Raw genomic sequence first — 18,280 nt, forward strand, 5'->3', positions numbered from 1 at the left:
AAAGTGTCCATTGCAATATGGTCCACCATGCCTTTTTGGAAATGACGAGGCGTCATTTCCAATTTAACACCAGCGGCTGGACAAGCTCACGAAGACAGAGGGAGGCTAACGGGGAAGAAATTCTCCAGTTAGCCTCTGTCTTCATGAGCTTGTCAGCCGCTGGTAAGTGTTAAATATAAAGATTGTGTTCTCTTATTTGTGCCCATTGCGTTCTTATCCTCATTCATCACACCTACAAGAGATCTCACTCTATCTTTTACATTTACATCATAGCCCACTATGTTTATGATTCACACCTTCCTCTTCTCCACTGCCCTCTGTCTTAATTCGTCCACTCCGTGGTCTGCGATCATTCATACGGTCATCATCTGGATTTTCGCTGCTGGCTACGAGCCCATGATCCTGGATATCTCGCCCTCCGTCGGTGGCACCAGCGACATATATCTTCCAGGATATTGGACCTTCCCAGATAGCGACTTACGCATCGCTACAACTGCTATCACGGGTCTTTTCATTAACCTCAGCAGTATTTGGAAGTCCATACGCTCAACCAATGTATGTCACTGTACCGAGATCTATCGGTGGAGCTGTTTCGATGCCAACAATTCGAAGAGCAATGTTGTCGACAACCTACTACAACCACGCTCAGACAATACATCGAAGACCATCGATACGCTTTATGTTGAACTAGTGAACACCAAAGCATCTCATCTCCTCGATAGATTGGATATGCCAGCCACGATACGATTGGTCATGGACAGTAAGTACGAAAGGCAGTTCAAGCAGAAGAAACGTCGATTGAGAGATCGAGCGGACGCGATACAAGCAATGGAGAACGACTGGGAAACCCATTCCACGCTACTTTCGAAAGCCAAGAAAAATTCGACCTGGGTTCACTTTGTTGCTCAGGTCGTAATATATTCGGAAGAGGTCACTTCTATAGGGTTGTGGTTGGCTGAGGTGGAGGAGGTGATTAGGAAAGATCAAGTGGCTGTCGAAGTTCAGCAGTTGGTGCAGGGTTTCCAAAGGGGGACAGATAAGATGATGGAGGCAGAGTCAAGATGTGCCACCTCAAACGATAAAGCAGCCCGGCGCAAGAGGGCGATGGAGTTCGCTTTAGATCCTACCCGAGGTTTGAAGACGATGCAGGATATAATTGGTACGTCTTCCCCTTCCATAAACGTATCGAGATTTCTAAGGCTGGTTTTTTTGTTTTCTAGATGCGGTGAAAGAAGCTGAGGCTGCGGAAGGTGACGATGAACAGTCCTTTCTACGAACGTCGGTCACGTTGGCACAGGCGGTTGACGTCGCTCCGAATCATCGTTAGTGATATTTTCTTCTTGTTTCACCTTGGTTGACCATGCTTGTGATACAGGTACTTCACCTAAGGAGAGCGCTGTCCTCGAAGCCAGATCCGCAGCGAAAGCGCCGGTATTATCAGATATCACCAATTCTGCCAAGGCTGTTCGACCGCATATTCCCATTTACTGCAGCCATCAACCCTCATCAGGAATGCTTTCGAGATGTGAGTCGCAGTCCTTTTCTAAGTGTGCGTTGTCATATCTCAATATTCTTTTAGTCACCGAAGGAGTCGGTCGAGCGGAAGCCGGCCGCAAAATATTGGGCAGTACATCGGTTTCGCATCATTTTGTTAAGGCTTCCAACGGTCGTATCATGGGTAAAGTGTTTTCTTCTTTTTTAATGTCAATTGTCCAAACTGACATTACATACGCAGTGGCCGAGAACAACGCCTCTTATTCTTCTTCGGAGACCCTTCGTACAGACTCCAGCCCCTGAGACCTAGGGACGACTTCGGGCTCCAATTCGATCTGAAAGATTGAGGCATTGTGCTCGTGGACCCCATGTCACCATGATTCACCGAGAAGATCATCATGAAGGTAACCATTTGTAATTTCGCCCATTCTGTATCATAGTATGTTCTGCGCTTTTCGTCTTAGTAATGAGCCTCGTAATCATTCGTGCGTACCTTCATATATCTTTTTGGGTTAATTTATCCAGGTTTTATGGGTCTTTCAAGTGCACTCGATCCAATTATTTCCCTTGCTCAAGCATGATTCTACGGATAATCTGCAAAGGCGAGTATATGACTACAACTTTTTGCCCATCAATAACCTTGCTTCCCTGTCTTGCCAGTATTGTCGCCATTGCAATACGGGCATGAAAAGTCTCGGCCTACAGGATAAACTAGCTGGCCGCTGACGGCTGAAGAGTGCGAGAATCAGGCCAGGACCGCATCCAGATATGTACTGGTCTGGATATTAATTTACTCCACAGCTGTTATCAGAACGACTGGGTGTAAGTGATCAATTTTATTGCGGCCTACCAGTTTCTAGGCTCACCTCGTATCGTTTCCAGACTACCCTCGCTTTTAGGCTCGTACCGTATAGGTTTCCTGACCATTATGGAATCAACGCGTTCGAGACAAGAGACTGTCTAGTATAAAGTCTCCTGAGATTCTCCTGAGATTCTCCTTGGAACGTCATCCGTTCACCGCCTTCACGCCTTCATCGCAAACGTCTACCACCGACACCATCTTCGCCATCACATCAACGCCGCAATGTCTTCCACTTCGATCCTCTGTCAATTCGCGCACATGCTTATCGCCATACAAGACCACGTACTGCACCAGAATATTTCCACTGAGGTCGACCGGTATACGTCCTTAGCTTTCCTCCCTCATTCCGTTTTACTGTGGACATACCCTTCTGACCCCGGTCTTGCGTCTAAGGGCAACTCCCATTCCACATCCGACGTCACTTATGAGGAGGCTTCCTCGCCTACCCGGCAGGCACTTTTCAAGGTCGTGCATGCTTCGAACAGGCTGCCTATGGACATGGACCACGTCCAGGGCATACTTGCTCACCTCTATTGCATCCTCATTTATCTGTCTCACAGGATGAGTGTCGCTTTTGCGGAAATGATCGCTATACGGACCAATATCTCCCAGGACAAGAAGCACCACGACATGCAGCACTCGGAGACTCAGTGTATGGTCTCATCCGTGCAGTCTCGTATGGACGATATGGTCAATACTATGAAAGCCGATAAGGCTTGGGCCCAGGATGCTATTCTAGCTCTGCTCGCGGGCAAAGATAGGGATCGACAGTTTTTCGAACGTCGCATAGGCGAGCTGGAAAAGAAGCTCGCAGATCTCACCCTACAAGTATCCGAGCAGAAGAAGGTCGAGGATGCATTCAAGGATACCTTATACGCACAACTCCGAGAGAACGACAAGAAAGTTGCTGCCCGAAATTCCCGGTCCGACAAGCTAGCGGTCGAAGCCATGAGGCAAGGGTTTGCGTCAGTCGATTCTCGGTTCTCTAAGCTGGAACTCGCCCAGTCCTTCGAGCGAGGATGCCGGCTAGCAAAGGAGGCCGGCATGGGTGACAATACTCAAGCTGCCAAGAAATCCCGAATCGAGAAAGCGCTGGCCTTGGCTATTGGTGTCAACGCCCAGCGAAAGAGTAAGGCGAACGCGGACTGTAAGTTTTTCTTGCTCGAGTCTTAAGCTCCCTATCTGATTCCTTTCCGACGTCCTTTTAGGTTTTCCTCCGGAAGACAAGAATCACAAGAGTCGCCCCAGAACATCGAACTCATCATCGACAACCACAGTCGTTAATACCACATCATGTGAGTGTAATGGTGTTGTACTGCATCGCTGACTTCTGACGAAGTTCGCTCCAGCTGTTTCAAGTGGAACTGAATACCAGTCCTCCATCGAGACGTCGACTTCGTCTAAAAATGCCGTACCTGCCAAAGGCCGCCTTTCAATGATACCAGGGCCTTCCAGTACTCGATCCTCTTGTGGATCGGCTGTTAATTCCAAGACACGCAACAGTGGCAGTGACGAAGTCCAAGTTTCCCCCGTGGCCCTGTCAAGCTCCAAGAAGGCCGACAATGGGACGAAGTACAAGGACACTAAACCAGGTAAGCATACCCTTTTAGTCGTGATAATCCTATTCAAATACTGAAAAACGATATAAACAGCGTCCAGCACCCACAAGTATACATACCCTTCCTCGCTTACGCAAGTTCCTGACGTCGACCTTGGTCACGAATCCCGCTGCAGAGGAATAGTGATTACATCCCTGTCTTCGTTGGGTCCCTTGTCGTACTTGGATTCCGAAGAACCTGTGCCAAACGTTTTTGAGAGTATGTGGTCTATTTTTGTTTTTTTTTACAGTTGAATCTAAGATAACATTATAGAGCGCAAAGCCACCTCCATACTATCTTGCTCCCCAAACTGAGTACTGAGTATGAGGGCCATGTCCAAGCTATCTGTTTTCTTTGCATCATCCCATACATTCCCGACCCCCCTCCCTATCTTCCTCGCCATCCATCCGGACTGGATCCCCGCCACCCTATCATATCCCGCAGCATTTCGAATATCTTTGCACAAGCTTAAGTGTCTATTATACCCGGACTGGATTCCCCCCATATATTGAATATCTTTGCACAGTGTCTCATATACTCGGACCGGATCCCCTCCATTTCACTATATATTGCAGCGCCTCGAATATCTCTGCACAACTATCTTGTATACCCGGACTGGATTCCCGCCATCACCATATATTGCAGCGCACCGTATCTCTGCACAAGTGTCTCGTATACCCGGACTGGATTCCGCCATTTTACCATATGCAGCGCCCCGAATATCTCTGCACGACTATCGTGTATACCCGGACTGGAATCCAACCATTTCTTCATCTACTTGCAGCATTCCGATATCTTGCACATTTCTCCTTCTTTTGCACTGTTCTCGTGATTTCTTCGTCTTCTTGCACTTCGTCTCCCTTACGTTTCCTTTTCTTTTATTCTATATTTTATAAATTTTAGCCACTGTTTTATCTATGTTATCAGCCGTGGGAATAGAGCAATGTGGCCACATTGCTCTATTCCTCCGGGTGATAATTTTCTTACTATAGATATACCCCTTTTAATACTTTCGCTTTCTCGTTCGTTCCCCCCACATTGTTTGACTCTTTTCTTAACACCTTAATACCTTTTAATACCTTTTAATAATTTTACATTCTTGATTTTTTCTTCCCCCCATTACTACAATAATACCCCTTTAACTTTAAAATATTTACTTGCTTATTTACTTCCGATTATATTCCCCCTTCAATACACGATTTTTAAGGCTTTTTGCCCAGACCTCTCTGCTGAATCCTGAGTAATAAACATTGATGTTGCTCGATGGACTCGACGAGCTGAGCTAACTGGATACGTTGTGGGACAGCCGTTTTGCAGAACAGTTAATCTGCCACTTCCCAAATGTAGTCGATGATGTCATTGACGCAAAGTTGTTGGCTGACGGTTGAAAGTGACAGAGTACAAAAGGTGCAGACTCGAGGGCCATCGCCAAAACTACATCAACTCTTTCTCCTCACACCCATCAATTTACATACTGTTTTACCTACACTCTTTTCAGCCATCTTTTCTTTTACTACTATCACGATAACCAGCGATGTCTATCGTCAGCACCTGTCTCGATTTCACGTTGCTCGCCATTGCCGTGTTGGAACGATTCTTCACTGTTGTTTACCTTGTCGTGGTTTTCTCCCTGGTCACGCATATGCAGGACACTCAAGCTTCCACTCGCACCACCGAGGAAAAAGCACGGTTACCAGTGGTCGACGCACAACCGCCTCAAACACAGTCACCCTCCGGACCATCTCAGCCAGGTTCTCAGAACCGCTCCTTGCCCGACGTGATACGGGTCACCGACAACCTATCAGAAGAGATGGCCAGTCTTTTCGGGTCTATACAACTCCTTACCGTTTGGATGGATAATATGAACAGCGAACTAGTGCAGCTTCGCAGGGGCTTGAAACGTCAAGCGCAAAACCGAGAGGCGCGTTCTGAGGCTCGGACACGGACCAGATACTGAAGGTTTCGCCTTCACCACGAGTCCAATCCCGGGGAGACGATGGTTGCTTGTGCGCATTGTGTTGAAGATAGGGAGGCGGGCTATATTTACATTGCTCACCACCGTTGTATGAGACCTGTCAGCCCTTTGGCATCTAGTTCTGGGTGATTATCGATGATTTTTGCACCTGACAGATTGTTCCACTTTTTCATCAGACATACGACCATGAGGGAGACATCAAGGCACCAATACGTGTTATCGTTTGCTGGCTTCAGGAAGAAATATAGAATTTGAACATGTTGAGGTCCTATGGCAATGAAAGACAAAGGCAGTAAACAGATATAGAAACGACAAATTATGAGAGTTAAATACAAGCGTCCATACAAGCGTCCGTACACCTTCCTAGACCATCTGTCAGTACGTGTCAGTGGTGTGAAAGTCTTTACCAACACGCCCCCTGAACATGAACATGATCTTGGCCTTTGGATTTTCACATGATCAAAGCAACAAGGTATCACAGGCGATCAGAGTGGGAATGTCACCTAGACATCAAGCAGACAAGCCCGAGGGTCATCGTTCCCATCCACACTCGTCACTGATTGCTGAGCGTGCTCCTTGCCAGGAACATAGATACTTGCTTTTGTGGCTATATCGTCCATCGTCGCCGGTTTTAGTGCTTTGATGGACTTGACATAAGAGCGAGTGGCCTTGCCCCAGTTCGCATCGGAGAACGTCGCACTGCTACTGATGTTTTTGCCGGTCGCCTTGTTAAGATCTCGAATTGGCTTGACCTTCCGAGCTGCAGAACCTGCCTGAGATTGTGCTGCTGGTGGATCCCAGTTGATCTTCCTCTCAGCCCACATATTGAATGCGCGCTCAACCTATTTTTTGGGCTTTAGTAGGAACTTTGGAACGACGACTAAGCTTAAAGCTTCTACTCACAGCCGCTGCACTCATGGCTAAAGCACCCACCGTGGGTGCTTCTTAATGTCTGTTGCATTCCCTGACACATCTTGTGCTCGTAACGCCTCAATGTCAGCAGCAGTGTGGGTTGCACTAAGGTGGGTTGCAAACATCTGCACGACAAAAGGTGAGCGGAAGAGACCACGAAGTTCCTGGGGAAAAATGTGAGTGTAATATTATGAATAAGTCAGAAGGCCGCGTACTGAGGGATTAACCTCAAATTCCTCGTAGAGAAACGCAAAATTGGTGAGTATGTCGCTAGCAAATGCTTGACGAGCGGCATATGCCTGGAAAGCAGTGTCTGATTCGAAGAAGTGCTCGATCATGGCCATGGCAGCGGAACCGAAGCCATTGCGCCATTCTGAAAGACGCTGGGAGGCCTGACAGCCAGTGAGTGATATATCGAAACAAATATGATGACTTACCACGAGATAGACCGGATCGTGTATGGTAACCGTGTGTTGGATGTCGGGGTAAATAGCGTCCCAGGCCAATTGCATGGCCCAGATGGCTTTGGCGTCAGTAATACTCCAAGGGTTGTCACAAGTCACAACCCATTTTTTGTACGTAGCAATAAATGCGTTGTGCCAGCGTCCACCTTCCAGGCAGCCTTCAGGAAGCTTAGGATTAGTGACCTTGGTCGGACGTTCGATTTTGACACGCTTTGAGGGCGGGACAATACCCACTTCAACTCTGACCAGGTTCTGAACATATAAGGTCGGAAATTAGAAACCATATACCAGAAAATCAACTACCTCACTCACTGTACGCTTGCCGTTGACAGCCTCTACATACTCTTCTATCTCTGCTTCATCCTCAAACCCGCCCGGTTTGTATCTGAGACCACCGGCAGTAGTGGTCGCGGCTTTTTTTGAATTGGTTCTCCTGTTCCTGTTGTTCAAGATGGACGTATGGCATGTTAAGCTTGTTGTGCTTGAGAATAAAGAGGAGTTCGTGCTGGGCTGTTTTGCTTCGTGTCCAGCTATTGTAGCGATGTCATCGATTGCTTTAACGTTGCTTTGCTATGATTTGACGCGCAAGGCCTTGCTATTGGGTGAATCCGCCGCATTTGCATTCAAGTCTCGATAGAAATATAGAGTTGTTTCGGTGAGGCAAAGTAATTGATCCGAGTCAGTCATTCTGTTAGGATGAAGAGATGCTAACGTGGCGCTTATAGCTGTTGTCTTTTATACATTCGCGTAACTCCCAACTTCGAGGTGACTTTGGAAGACCTATATCGGTGTTTACAGCGAACTTGAAGGTTCTGTTCTCGAGGCGCATACAAGTCATACCATGTCATCTACACCAAAGAACCTAACGATCACCTACGCTCTTCATCCACCTCCATCAGTGCCTTCTCCCCGCGATTTATCGCCATGTGCGACACGCTCGTTTCCACTTTCTTTTCCAACCGAGTCTCAGTCATCGCCCGCAGCATTTAACGCAAAATTATACTATGAGTCCTTGGTATCATCCATTGCCGAAGCACGGGTGAAAATTGGAGAAGATCTGACGGCGTGGCGGGATGCGGTTGGGACTATAGAAGCGGATGCAGAGAAAGAGGCGCTGGCGAGGCGGAAGGAGGAGGATGGCGAGGACGACGATGAAGGGGAAGAATAAATGTGTGGGCCACTGACAGTATGCAAATGTTCGCTGAGACCGACAAATCATGGTTCATACTGATTCACACAACTTGATGATCATCGTTAAGAGTGATATATACCCACACGATATCTATCGCCATCAACAAAACTCAGTCAAGATTTACTCTATCCAGTGTATACTATGATGTCACTTGCATATATTTGACGTCATCCAACTCCCAGCTCAAGAAAATAAAACGACTCGCCAAAGAACCAAAACCGAACTATCTCTCCCCTAGTATCGCAACGCAACATTATTCACAATGTCCTCAGCACGATCTGGCGCTATGCAGTCCAAAGTGGGCAACCCACAAATATACGAAGCGGGGGACCAACGGTGTGTAATTTCGCTTCTTGACATGTGCAACGGCAGTTCGTCTCATCTACTCGCAGAACATCCAAGGAAACGGATAAGAACCCCCACAAGAAGTACGACGAAGGACAAGGCAATGCACATCATGATCTAGACTCAAAGTGAGCATACTCTGTGCCTTCCATTCACGACAACCACACTCACCCATTCATCCAGAGATGAGCGCAGCATAGGCAATCGTCTGGCCGCTGCATCTAAGCACTCGCGTGATACAAGCACTGGGGATGCGCCCGATTCATCTACAGATCCGTTGGCGCCTGCACGAGCACATGGGAACGAACCGTCCAGGGGAGCACAAGTAGATGCAGAGCTGCAGCGTGAAGATGAGGAGGAGATGCAAAGAAAAGGCGCTTAGGCATCAGTATTGACATCCATGCCCTTGATACATCCATGCCCTTGATATCAACACGACCGAGTCGACGCAAATGATCATCGATTCGTGAAATGATATAAAACCCTCAGTGTCAACACCAAAAATTATTGAGCAAAATGATAGACTTCATCGCATTGCGGGTCCGAATCGACAAAATATTCTACGTGGAATAGCTGTATGAACCACCGGCTTTGCTCGTCCTCTATAACTGAAGAATAAGCGTGGCCGAAACCAAGCACTAAGACGTCCATCGAGGCAGTTACGCCTCTTTGCTTTCCGCCCTACTTTGGCACAGACCAGTCTTGCAAAAGTTCACTGGGTCTGCAATTTGACTTGAGTGCGTTGAAGACACAAAAATGAACATCGCAAAGCTTTTGAAGGGGCACGTCACGTGAGAACGCTGAAGGTCCGTGCGTGGTATTCTTCTCTCGCGCTGTCAGCTTCACTCACAGGGCTTGTACCACTATGTGATTTATACCAAAAGGTCGTTGATATTATGCACACTTCTCTCCAGTAACTCGCTCTATAGTATGGCAAATATGAAGTCTAGCATCGATACCTAGTATATAGCCGTTCTTCGTGTAGCCGCCATTGAATCGCCCTGTTCGGATGCTCTGCGAATGCTAATACTCATGGTGCTAGGAACGTCGCATAAAAGCAAGGTGCTCAGCAATCGAATGACTCGCCTGGGGGATTCTGTTCTGCTTGCTGGTCTCGACTGGAGCGAACCTTAAGCAAGGAGGTTGGCTTTATGACCGTTTTATGATCTATCAACGAAGTTTTTCAATTTCTTTCAGGAGATTAAAAGTTCGTTTGGGATGAAGGAGAAGCAAACACGAGGCGTACTGGGCGTTATAATCAAATGTCGTATCACATTGATTCGATGGAAGGTGGTGACAAGTTGTGCAGTCTAGACACGAAAGCAGGAAGAGCGGGAAAGCAAGCAGGGATGAGAGATTACGGGATATCGTCTCAACGAGCCAACTCCTATGAAGTGCAATACGAACGTGGCCCACGTATAATTTGGTCTCTCTTTTCACGATTGTTTTTCAATCACAGCATTATTCGGTGCCTGGGATGCAGGACTCCGGTACTAGTGCTCGTGGGCGAAATGTTAGATTGATCATTATGATTATATCGTAACGATTTACTATCAAAGGAACTCGAGTTAATCTCGCTTTCCAGGACCAACCCGACAAACGCTATAATAGGGGTAAGTTCTATGCTTAGACGTGCTTCATGAACGAAACCTTCCCTGCTTCCTAGCTTCTATCGTGATTGCGATAAACATCAGCATAATTATTCGGGTGGCCAGGCTTGAATGGGGAAAGTATTTCAGCGTGTACCCAACGAGGCAGACTTCAGTTGCCAGTCGCATGCCCTTTTTAAGTGGTCTGCAGCATTATCGGTAAGTCCTCCGTTACTGCATAGTCGTTTTATCAACTCACTAAGCCTAGTTTTGTACCAGACATCGCTGCTGCTCGGCTCTACGCATTGTGTGATCACATCAAAACTATCAAGGCATCGTATACTACCACGTGTGAGTACCTGGTTTCAACTAGATTTGCTATCATCGATTTGTCTGATTTGTCAAGCTCTACCATAGATTTGTGAGAAATAGTTCTGGCAGTAACTCTAACAAGATGCCAACTCGCGCTAGTAGGAAATTTCGCCATGGAAATCAAAATAAGAACCAGTTCCAGGTACACCACAAGGCCCACAACTTGTCGCGCTATTCTGATGAAAGACAAGAATTGATTGCGCCTCTCATCGACGACATCGCGATGGAGAAAATACCGCCAGACCACTCTGGACGACCAACGGCAGAAGATATAGACGCCATTATGACGGCTCTCAATGCGATCATAGCACTACGACATACTTTACAACTAGGGATGGAATTAGACAAGAAGTGTCCCTTCGAACCTCGATCTATCTGGCCCAGGCTGTTTGCATGGATGAAGTGTCTCTATAAACATTGCGTCCTTCGCCACGGATACGACACAAAGACTCAAGAGACGGCATTCATTGAGATTGCTTGTCTATCACACTTATATGTTCACGGTGGTGACCCTACCAAAAGCATCTACACTACTCCAGGATTTACGTCTTTTGTTACCGAGATTTGGCTGAAAGAACAGTATTATCTTACCAAATACACAGAATTCAAGGCTGGTTATAGCGGCTTCATGTTCTCTGAAACGATAGCTCAATTACTCACCGAGGAGCATCAACGGGAAGATCGTGTGGATGAGATAATAGCCGCAGCTGGAACCATGGACTCCCTTGCGACCTATACTCTAAAGTATCTTCGTTCAGCCATCTCCGCTGATCCTCTCGATTTTCACTTGATCCGAGGCATACTGTTCGTCATCTCAATGTGCTGCGTAGAAAATGGCAGGCTATATGGCACATTCTTGCGGCGATCTGGTGCTTTTCTCGTGGCGAAGACGTTTCTTATAGCTGCGAAGCACATCACAAAGCCGGTTGATCATGACGTATTATTCACCATACGTTGGGCTTACCTGTTTTTCGGCACTGTACCTTTGTGTGGAAAAGGCCCCTATTGGATGATTCAATCACTGGAGTCAGGTTTACTTCAGGGACTTTTACTATCGTGCGGGCTCATGAAGGCAGAGCTCCCTTCTCCCCATGCTCAAATCGCTATTGAAACGTTGGAGAGAGTTGGGCAGGCACTGGTCCTGCACTCCGTTTTGCACGCACTCAAGCGGCCCTTTATGGAGATACTGGAATCTAACATTGCCACGCCAGAGGCAGCGGGGCCCTTGTGGAGTCACTGGTTAACTTTCAAAGACATAGTGGCAGAGAGGTTGCATGTGTTGAGCATTAGCGACACGTTTGGATTAGCAAAGGCGAACAAGAGCTGTGATTTCCCTTCTGTAAGTGACAAAACCTGCATCGTTCACCCTGTGATGACATCATCCTTGTTTCATAGTGCATCAATAGTTTTGATAACGAGGAATTGAACGCTTTACGTTGTGCTGGGTGCTACAATGCTCATTACTGTTCACGAGAATGTCAGCGTAAAGCTTGGCCCAAACATCGCGGATTCTGTCAGAGCGTTCAGGATCAACTGGAAGGTCAGGAGCATAATTCTTCTAGGGAACTGTCTTGTTTGACTTATTTACGTCACTTCTTTTCCGTAGAGGAAGTATTACCTCCACACGAGATATATCCTGAAATCATGTTCTATATGTTCTTGGCCGATCAGACTTTCAGTGTCCACAAAGACACGATTTTGGATCGAATCTTCGATTTCAGCGAGCAAAACAGGGAGAAAATCACCTGTTTTGACCAGCTGTCATCGTATGTCGTCTGCTTGGATTTTGCAGCCTATCCCATGGCCATCACTGTTGGGAAAAGCCTGCAGTTTCTTTCAAAACGTCCACATCGGCGTGACGAGGACGAGTTCCCGATCGACGTCCCGTCTTTTCGTCCAATGATTGAGCATGCATTACAACAATTGAAGGGAGAGAAGGTTGAGGAGAATAATCCGAAACTCATCATGCAGACGCGAGCCCCCACGATCGGATCATGGTTTCCCGATGTCTCAAACTATTATGTCACTTTGCACTCAGATTTCAGGGAACGGTTCAATCAAAGTGCGTCGTAGCCGTGATGCGATGAGCGAAATCTTGCTGACCCCTTCACAGAGTGGAGGGCGAGATACTATGGCCATGATCTGGAACTGATCTAATCATATCTTACCAGAATTATTGACGGAGGAATCCGAAAGGAGGGCGTGCGTTGTGCTTTTGTACGTTACAAGAAGTTACAAATGGGGTTGCGCGATCGCGCGTCATGCTATGTGTAGCAAAAATTTGAGGATATACTGTAAGATATCTTGTTAGTAAATGATAGTTTTACTTCCGATTGTTGGACAGAGAACAGCCAGGTTGCTATATAAAGGGCAGGGCCACGGATGTCTTTCTTGTCAGTGGTTTGAGAACCGACACGAGGCCATCACGATAAAGTTAACATATCGTGCTGCTGCCGTATGCATTTGGATAGGAAGACTTCTATCTTCTCTCCAAATTAGGCAATCATAGGGCTCATATTAGCGACGTCGAAGGTCTGCGGCGATGAGCTCGGCTAAACTGTCCTTATGTATAAGTCGTCTGCTCAGTACTGCAGCAATTCGGTGAGTCCCTCGTCTCCTAGTTGCAAAAGTTCCACTACCTCAATAGTGCGCTGCAGTTGCTACTACCAGTGCACATATCCCTTGATAACGGTTGAATCAGTCCTGAAGTCCACTCTACTGCGTGAGTGTTTGTTACTTCTATTACTGAAGTCACATGATTAACGAGAATGCCTCCGTTGAATTATGGTCAGCTATAAAGTGATGCCAACTCGCGGTCAAAGAAAGTTTCTATTGTTTATCTAGCAATGAACAGCTCAGACTTCGAGTGAAGGTCTCTATATATTGGAATAATGTACCTAGCAATGAACAGCTGGAAAAACGAAAGGTAAGCTAGGTACTCGTAATTTAACAAGAAAGGGGAATCTCACCTCAGACTTCGAGTGAAGGTCTGAGGTGTCTGCCTAACGACGACAGCGTATATAAGGGAGAACGGAATCAAAATCAAAAATGTTATCTGATGGCGCACGGGCCACTCCATCTACTAGGCCTGCCTAGTTCGGCGCTTGCGCCACTTCCCTTCTTCGTACGACGCTTGTTTCTCTCATATCTCCAACAGTTTCGCCATAAGCAAAATGACTTGTTTGGCATATACAGCGACGGCGTCTCGCGTACCCTCTCTGATCATCGACGTAGGAGTCTTCTCAGTTTACTTTCCGATGTTGCCATCGAGAAAATACCATCAACTCGTTCTGGGCAAGTTTTGACAGAAGAGGAGACTAGTGTGGTTATGAACGCGCTCAATGCCATCATACCTCTACGGCAACTCTTACGTCCTGCACCTTCTCTGGGTCAACCGTGTTGCATCGATCCCGATGCAGCTTGGCCAAAATTCTTTGCATGGATGCAGTATATCTCTACCAATCCTGCGTTGTGCATGAACAATGCGACAAGACCACTCAGCAAATAGCGATTACCGAGATAGCGGGTCTGGCACACTTCTACGTTTTCAACCATAGTAAGACGGTTATGGCCACACCGACCTTTACGATCTTCGCCACCGAGCTATGGCTCAAAGAACAGGTCCTTTTGGCCAAATATCCGAAAATTAAATCTGGATATAAAGGGATGGTATTCTCCGAGATCATTGCTCAACAGCTTAGCGGTGGAGAATTCGTTCGGGACATGATTGTCGCAGTGATGGTCAAGGGAGCAGGGGGTTCTGCCGATACACTTGCAGCCTACAATATCAAATACCTTCGTTCGGCTCTCGCAGTCGATTCCCCAAATTTCGATCTGATCCGAGTCCTTATTTTCATTCTCATGGTTAGTTGTGATGGTAATGGTGAGATACTGGCGGCATTCGAGCGACGGTCTGGGATTACGTTCGCGACGAAGGCATTCCTTGCTGCCGCAAATCGAATCACGAAGTCTATGGATTTTGACGTCTTACAGACACTTCGGGTCTCGTATCTTTTCTTTGATAATATGTCACTGCTACAGACAAATCCTGGTTGGATTGCAAAAGCGCTCGAGGCCGGACTCCTCAGCGCCTTCTTGCTTTCGTGTTCAGTGGTCGAAACAAAGCTTGATAGTAGCCTTGCCATGGTGGCTGTCAAAGTGTTTGATATCATCAAGAAAGCTTTCGTCTTGCATTCTGTTCTACTCGCGCTCGAACAGCCTTTCCAAGAGATCATTGAATCCGATATCGCTAAACCTCGGGTTGCAGGGTTATTGTGGAAAGAATGGGTATCATTCACGGACATGGCAAAAGAGCGGCTGATGATCATGGATGTCGCTGACATGTGTAGGGTCACGAAATCGAGTTCGAGTAGAACTTGCGGGTTCTCTGCAGTGAGTGGCTTTGACATTGACGTTCCCAATTTTATGCATTCTCTTACTTTCATCTCCTAACAATAGTGCCCCAATGTGAATAGGGGAAACGATGTCAAACTCTCCCGATGTACTGGTTGCCGCAGCACTCATTACTGTTCACGAGAGTGTCAGCGAAAGGCATGGCCAGAACATCGCGCGTTCTGTCAATCTATTCAAGGGAATCCTGAAGGTTCGTGTACTTGATTTAATTACGAGGACTTTCCGATCAAGTTGTTGTTATCTAACATCCTTTTCTGTACCTGCTCTAGACAACATAATATCATTGAGCAAGCCCACGAATGAGGTCTACTCCGAGTCCAAGTTTTTCATGTTCCTGATCGATCAAACGTTCAACATCCACAAAGACGCCGTCTTGGACCGCATCTTCGACTACAGCGACCAAAACAAAGAGAAAATCACGAACGTCGATCAGCTGACATCTTTTGTCGTCTGTATTGACTTTCAAGCTATCCCACTTGCTATCATGGCAGGCAAAATGCTGCATTTCAACAGTACCTTCTTGACCTTGCCCGATGATCAGGATGGGCGTCCGGTTGACATACCCGTCTTTCGGCTTGTCCGCCATGATGGGCAAGGCGACATCAGAAAGGTAGCGGACGAGGATGACCCGAAGATGATCGTGCAGACGCGGACGGTCAGTATTGGCCAATGGATGTTCGATGTCAGATCATTCTATGTGCGCTTGAAGGTTGAATTCAGAAAACGCTTCAATGAAAGTGCGTAGTCAGACTAAAAATAAATTCCGCAGCTGTTCTGACACCCCAGACCCCACATTTAGAACGGGTGGAGAGATACCGGATTGTGGAGATGGAGTGAATGGAAGGAGGGTACATTGCATATATGTATTATAGGATGCACGAATGTACGAGAGAAAACGTCACAGAGAAGAGTCTGGCCTGTAGATCGCGCAAAAAGATACTACAGTACTTCGCTGGTGATAAAGTGACTATCCAAAAATTCGATGACAGATGCGGGCTTTGGCACGCCGACATTATACTGGCCGTCCATTTACTGTCCATATTGATTCATAACGCGGATATTCCGTCATCTGTACTCATTAAGAGCTAATATTGAGATCTGAGGTTTGTAACAACACATGGGAGACACTAGCGAATTTATTTACTACAGTCAGAAATGCGATCTTCTTCTTCAACTTGGAAATAATACAACAAAGGTACGGGAAAGGCGGTAATAATAAGAACAACAATTGCCTCAGAACCGAACTCATCAGTAGCTTTGAGATATTCCTTAGACGTGGGATTCGATGAGTTTCTAAGCCATGAATTGCCAGGTTAGTGGCTGTAGTGTAAAATGAATACCGCACATACCGCGAGTGCAGGAGGGTTGGCACCGACGAGTTCGCCGATTTTCTGGCCATCCTTGAAGACCTGGAAAGTGGGCATCTGTACGAAAGACGAAACCATCATGAGTTATCGCACGTAATGCACATGGAAAGAAAGGAAATCGTACCGCTCGAATGCCTACTTCTGAGCTAATGTCAGGTTGGTCATCCACGTCTACCTTGAAGAAGACAACATTGTCGGATTTACACTCGTCTGAGAGACGCTCAAAAATGGGGGATATAACCCTGCACGGGCCACACCAGGTTGCCCAGTAGTCGATGATGACGACTTTACCATTGTTGATCTGTGATAGATACAATGAATACCGCATATAGGCGCGACGTTAAGAGAGACTCACCACTTCCTGGAATTCTTTGAGAGAGTTGAGGGGAGTGACGGTCATGAGGGGCTTGAAGGTGTTTGATTGATGAAGGATTGGATGCTGGCGTACTGAGAATGATATGGAGATCAGATTGTTTATATACAGCCGCGTTAATCAGCTTCAATTCACCACAGGAGAGATCACGTGACTGGGCTGACATACCTCGCTCGTATACTAGTAATGTACAAAGTAGTACTTATTGCTGTCAACGAACACAAATGTAAGCGCTATCACCCACGCAGTCCACCTCAAATGGCGCAGGCAATACAACACGATTTGCAATACTGTCCACTTCTGGTCCAGCCTGGCAGCTTCTAGTGACATTATGGTTTATGGGCAGTGTTGCGATAACAAATCATTGTCAGACTATGATACATACAATAGCAGAGAACATTCTAGTAGAATCACGTATAGGAAAGCGCTTGCATGCTGCGTAGGATAAGAGTCGATTTCCCATTATCAACGTAGAGCCGTAGAAGAAACCCCGAGTCCGAGCGGTTCGAGTGGAGTGGGTTTATTGGGAGCGGGCTACCATCGCACTATTTTCCGTCCCGCGTCTAGGCGCAACGGAAGCCTATCCATTCAAACGCCATATACCCATGACCGCACCTGCCCCTAATATTAACGCATATTTAGAGCAGGTGCTTCGGCGAAATAATCCACATGCCCATACCAAGCGCATACACAGAGCGTATATCATTAATATTGTCGTTAGCCGTGCATTGTGTGCCTGGAAGACGAATGAAAGAATAGGTAGTAAGGACAATAATATCAGATCAACTTCGAAGACATCACGCACCAAACGAAAAGTTGACCGGCGGGGGGCAGTTATAACTGTCTTTTAGGGCCCAAAGAGTGCAGAGACCACTGGAAAGTTTCAGTCGGGGGTGGGCCAAGTAATTCTAGACGCTTTCTCTTGGTATTGTGAGTGACCTCCTTGGTAAATTCCAATGGAAGCATATCAATACTATGTCCACCACAAGGTGAGGGTCTGCTAGGTGTTACGTTAGCTGCGGTCCAGTGTCAAGTATCATGTTGAATATAAATTTGTTGCACGACGTATACGACACGCACGAGGCGTCAAAAGCTGTTGCAGAAAGACCAAGAAAGACAATTTGGAATGGTACGATGATATGAATTGCGGTGCTCGGGTAGTAGGGCGGAGCCTGAGTGACTGGCGTCAATTGGAATAATATCAAGTAACTTACCGTGACAGCTCGAAAGACACTCGGCACCCAATCTCTTTCTTCTCAACCATCACCACACCGGACGCGACAACAGGACGCTAACTGCATTGCCAGGGAGGGTCTGGGTTCAG

At 46.8% G+C, this 18,280-nt stretch overlaps 11 protein-coding genes across 11 annotated transcripts; 9 read left to right on the forward strand and 2 right to left on the reverse strand.

The window, feature by feature from the left end:
* Window positions 1–279: 279 nt before the first annotated feature.
* Window positions 280–1,797, forward strand: SERLADRAFT_411960 (uncharacterized protein; the record flags this gene model as incomplete). The annotated part of the gene is made up of 5 exons (XM_007324238.1): window positions 280–1,159; window positions 1,221–1,322; window positions 1,376–1,525; window positions 1,580–1,678; window positions 1,736–1,797. 5 exons carry the CDS (start codon window positions 280–282, stop codon window positions 1,795–1,797), a joined length of 1,293 nt encoding a protein of 430 aa, XP_007324300.1.
* A 781-nt stretch (window positions 1,798–2,578) lies between these two features.
* Window positions 2,579–4,268, forward strand: SERLADRAFT_411961 (uncharacterized protein; the record flags this gene model as incomplete). Its single annotated transcript, XM_007324239.1, has 5 exons — window positions 2,579–3,503; window positions 3,565–3,651; window positions 3,706–3,948; window positions 4,009–4,173; window positions 4,228–4,268. 5 exons carry the CDS (start codon window positions 2,579–2,581, stop codon window positions 4,266–4,268), a joined length of 1,461 nt encoding a protein of 486 aa, XP_007324301.1.
* A 1,220-nt stretch (window positions 4,269–5,488) lies between these two features.
* SERLADRAFT_443613 (uncharacterized protein) lies at window positions 5,489–5,911 on the forward strand (the record flags this gene model as incomplete). The annotated part of the gene is made up of 1 exon (XM_007324240.1): window positions 5,489–5,911. The coding sequence occupies one exon, from the start codon at window positions 5,489–5,491 to the stop codon at window positions 5,909–5,911; it is 423 nt and encodes a 140-aa protein (XP_007324302.1).
* Window positions 5,912–6,156: 245 nt separating this feature from the next.
* Window positions 6,157–7,415, reverse strand: SERLADRAFT_403319 (uncharacterized protein; the record flags this gene model as incomplete). The annotated part of the gene is made up of 4 exons (XM_007324241.1): window positions 6,157–6,771; window positions 6,833–7,005; window positions 7,057–7,233; window positions 7,279–7,415. The coding sequence occupies 2 exons, from the start codon at window positions 6,845–6,847 to the stop codon at window positions 6,433–6,435; spliced, it is 354 nt and encodes a 117-aa protein (XP_007324303.1).
* A 500-nt stretch (window positions 7,416–7,915) lies between these two features.
* Window positions 7,916–8,682, forward strand: SERLADRAFT_480264 (uncharacterized protein; the record flags this gene model as incomplete). The annotated part of the gene is made up of 2 exons (XM_007324242.1): window positions 7,916–7,970; window positions 8,031–8,682. The coding sequence occupies one exon, from the start codon at window positions 8,147–8,149 to the stop codon at window positions 8,471–8,473; it is 327 nt and encodes a 108-aa protein (XP_007324304.1).
* On the forward strand, window positions 8,651–9,328 carry SERLADRAFT_480266 (uncharacterized protein; the record flags this gene model as incomplete). The annotated part of the gene is made up of 3 exons (XM_007324243.1): window positions 8,651–8,833; window positions 8,890–8,970; window positions 9,026–9,328. 3 exons carry the CDS (start codon window positions 8,760–8,762, stop codon window positions 9,222–9,224), a joined length of 354 nt encoding a protein of 117 aa, XP_007324305.1.
* Window positions 9,329–10,425: 1,097 nt separating this feature from the next.
* SERLADRAFT_480268 (uncharacterized protein) lies at window positions 10,426–11,893 on the forward strand (the record flags this gene model as incomplete). Its single annotated transcript, XM_007324244.1, has 3 exons — window positions 10,426–10,650; window positions 10,700–10,782; window positions 10,849–11,893. A coding segment is annotated over one exon (1,008 nt), but the record flags the coding sequence as incomplete, so codon positions are not given.
* Window positions 11,894–14,241: 2,348 nt separating this feature from the next.
* Window positions 14,242–15,255, forward strand: SERLADRAFT_443618 (uncharacterized protein; the record flags this gene model as incomplete). The annotated part of the gene is made up of 1 exon (XM_007324245.1): window positions 14,242–15,255. One exon carries the CDS (start codon window positions 14,242–14,244, stop codon window positions 15,253–15,255), a length of 1,014 nt encoding a protein of 337 aa, XP_007324307.1.
* Window positions 15,256–15,591: 336 nt separating this feature from the next.
* Window positions 15,592–16,061, forward strand: SERLADRAFT_403327 (uncharacterized protein; the record flags this gene model as incomplete). Its single annotated transcript, XM_007324246.1, is given in 3 exon segments — window positions 15,592–15,622; window positions 15,638–15,953; window positions 16,016–16,061. 2 exon segments carry the CDS (start codon window positions 15,713–15,715, stop codon window positions 16,051–16,053), a joined length of 279 nt encoding a protein of 92 aa, XP_007324308.1.
* A 219-nt stretch (window positions 16,062–16,280) lies between these two features.
* SERLADRAFT_403328 (uncharacterized protein) lies at window positions 16,281–17,175 on the reverse strand (the record flags this gene model as incomplete). Its single annotated transcript, XM_007324247.1, has 4 exons — window positions 16,281–16,509; window positions 16,566–16,640; window positions 16,708–16,884; window positions 16,939–17,175. The coding sequence occupies 4 exons, from the start codon at window positions 16,981–16,983 to the stop codon at window positions 16,486–16,488; spliced, it is 321 nt and encodes a 106-aa protein (XP_007324309.1).
* A 121-nt stretch (window positions 17,176–17,296) lies between these two features.
* On the forward strand, window positions 17,297–17,879 carry SERLADRAFT_480274 (uncharacterized protein; the record flags this gene model as incomplete). The annotated part of the gene is made up of 1 exon (XM_007324248.1): window positions 17,297–17,879. One exon carries the CDS (start codon window positions 17,562–17,564, stop codon window positions 17,805–17,807), a length of 246 nt encoding a protein of 81 aa, XP_007324310.1.
* Window positions 17,880–18,280: the final 401 nt, after the last annotated feature.

Source organism: Serpula lacrymans (assembly GCF_000218685.1).
Source record: "Serpula lacrymans var. lacrymans S7.9 unplaced genomic scaffold SERLAscaffold_18, whole genome shotgun sequence".
Taxonomy (NCBI): Eukaryota; Fungi; Basidiomycota; class Agaricomycetes; order Boletales; family Serpulaceae; genus Serpula; species Serpula lacrymans.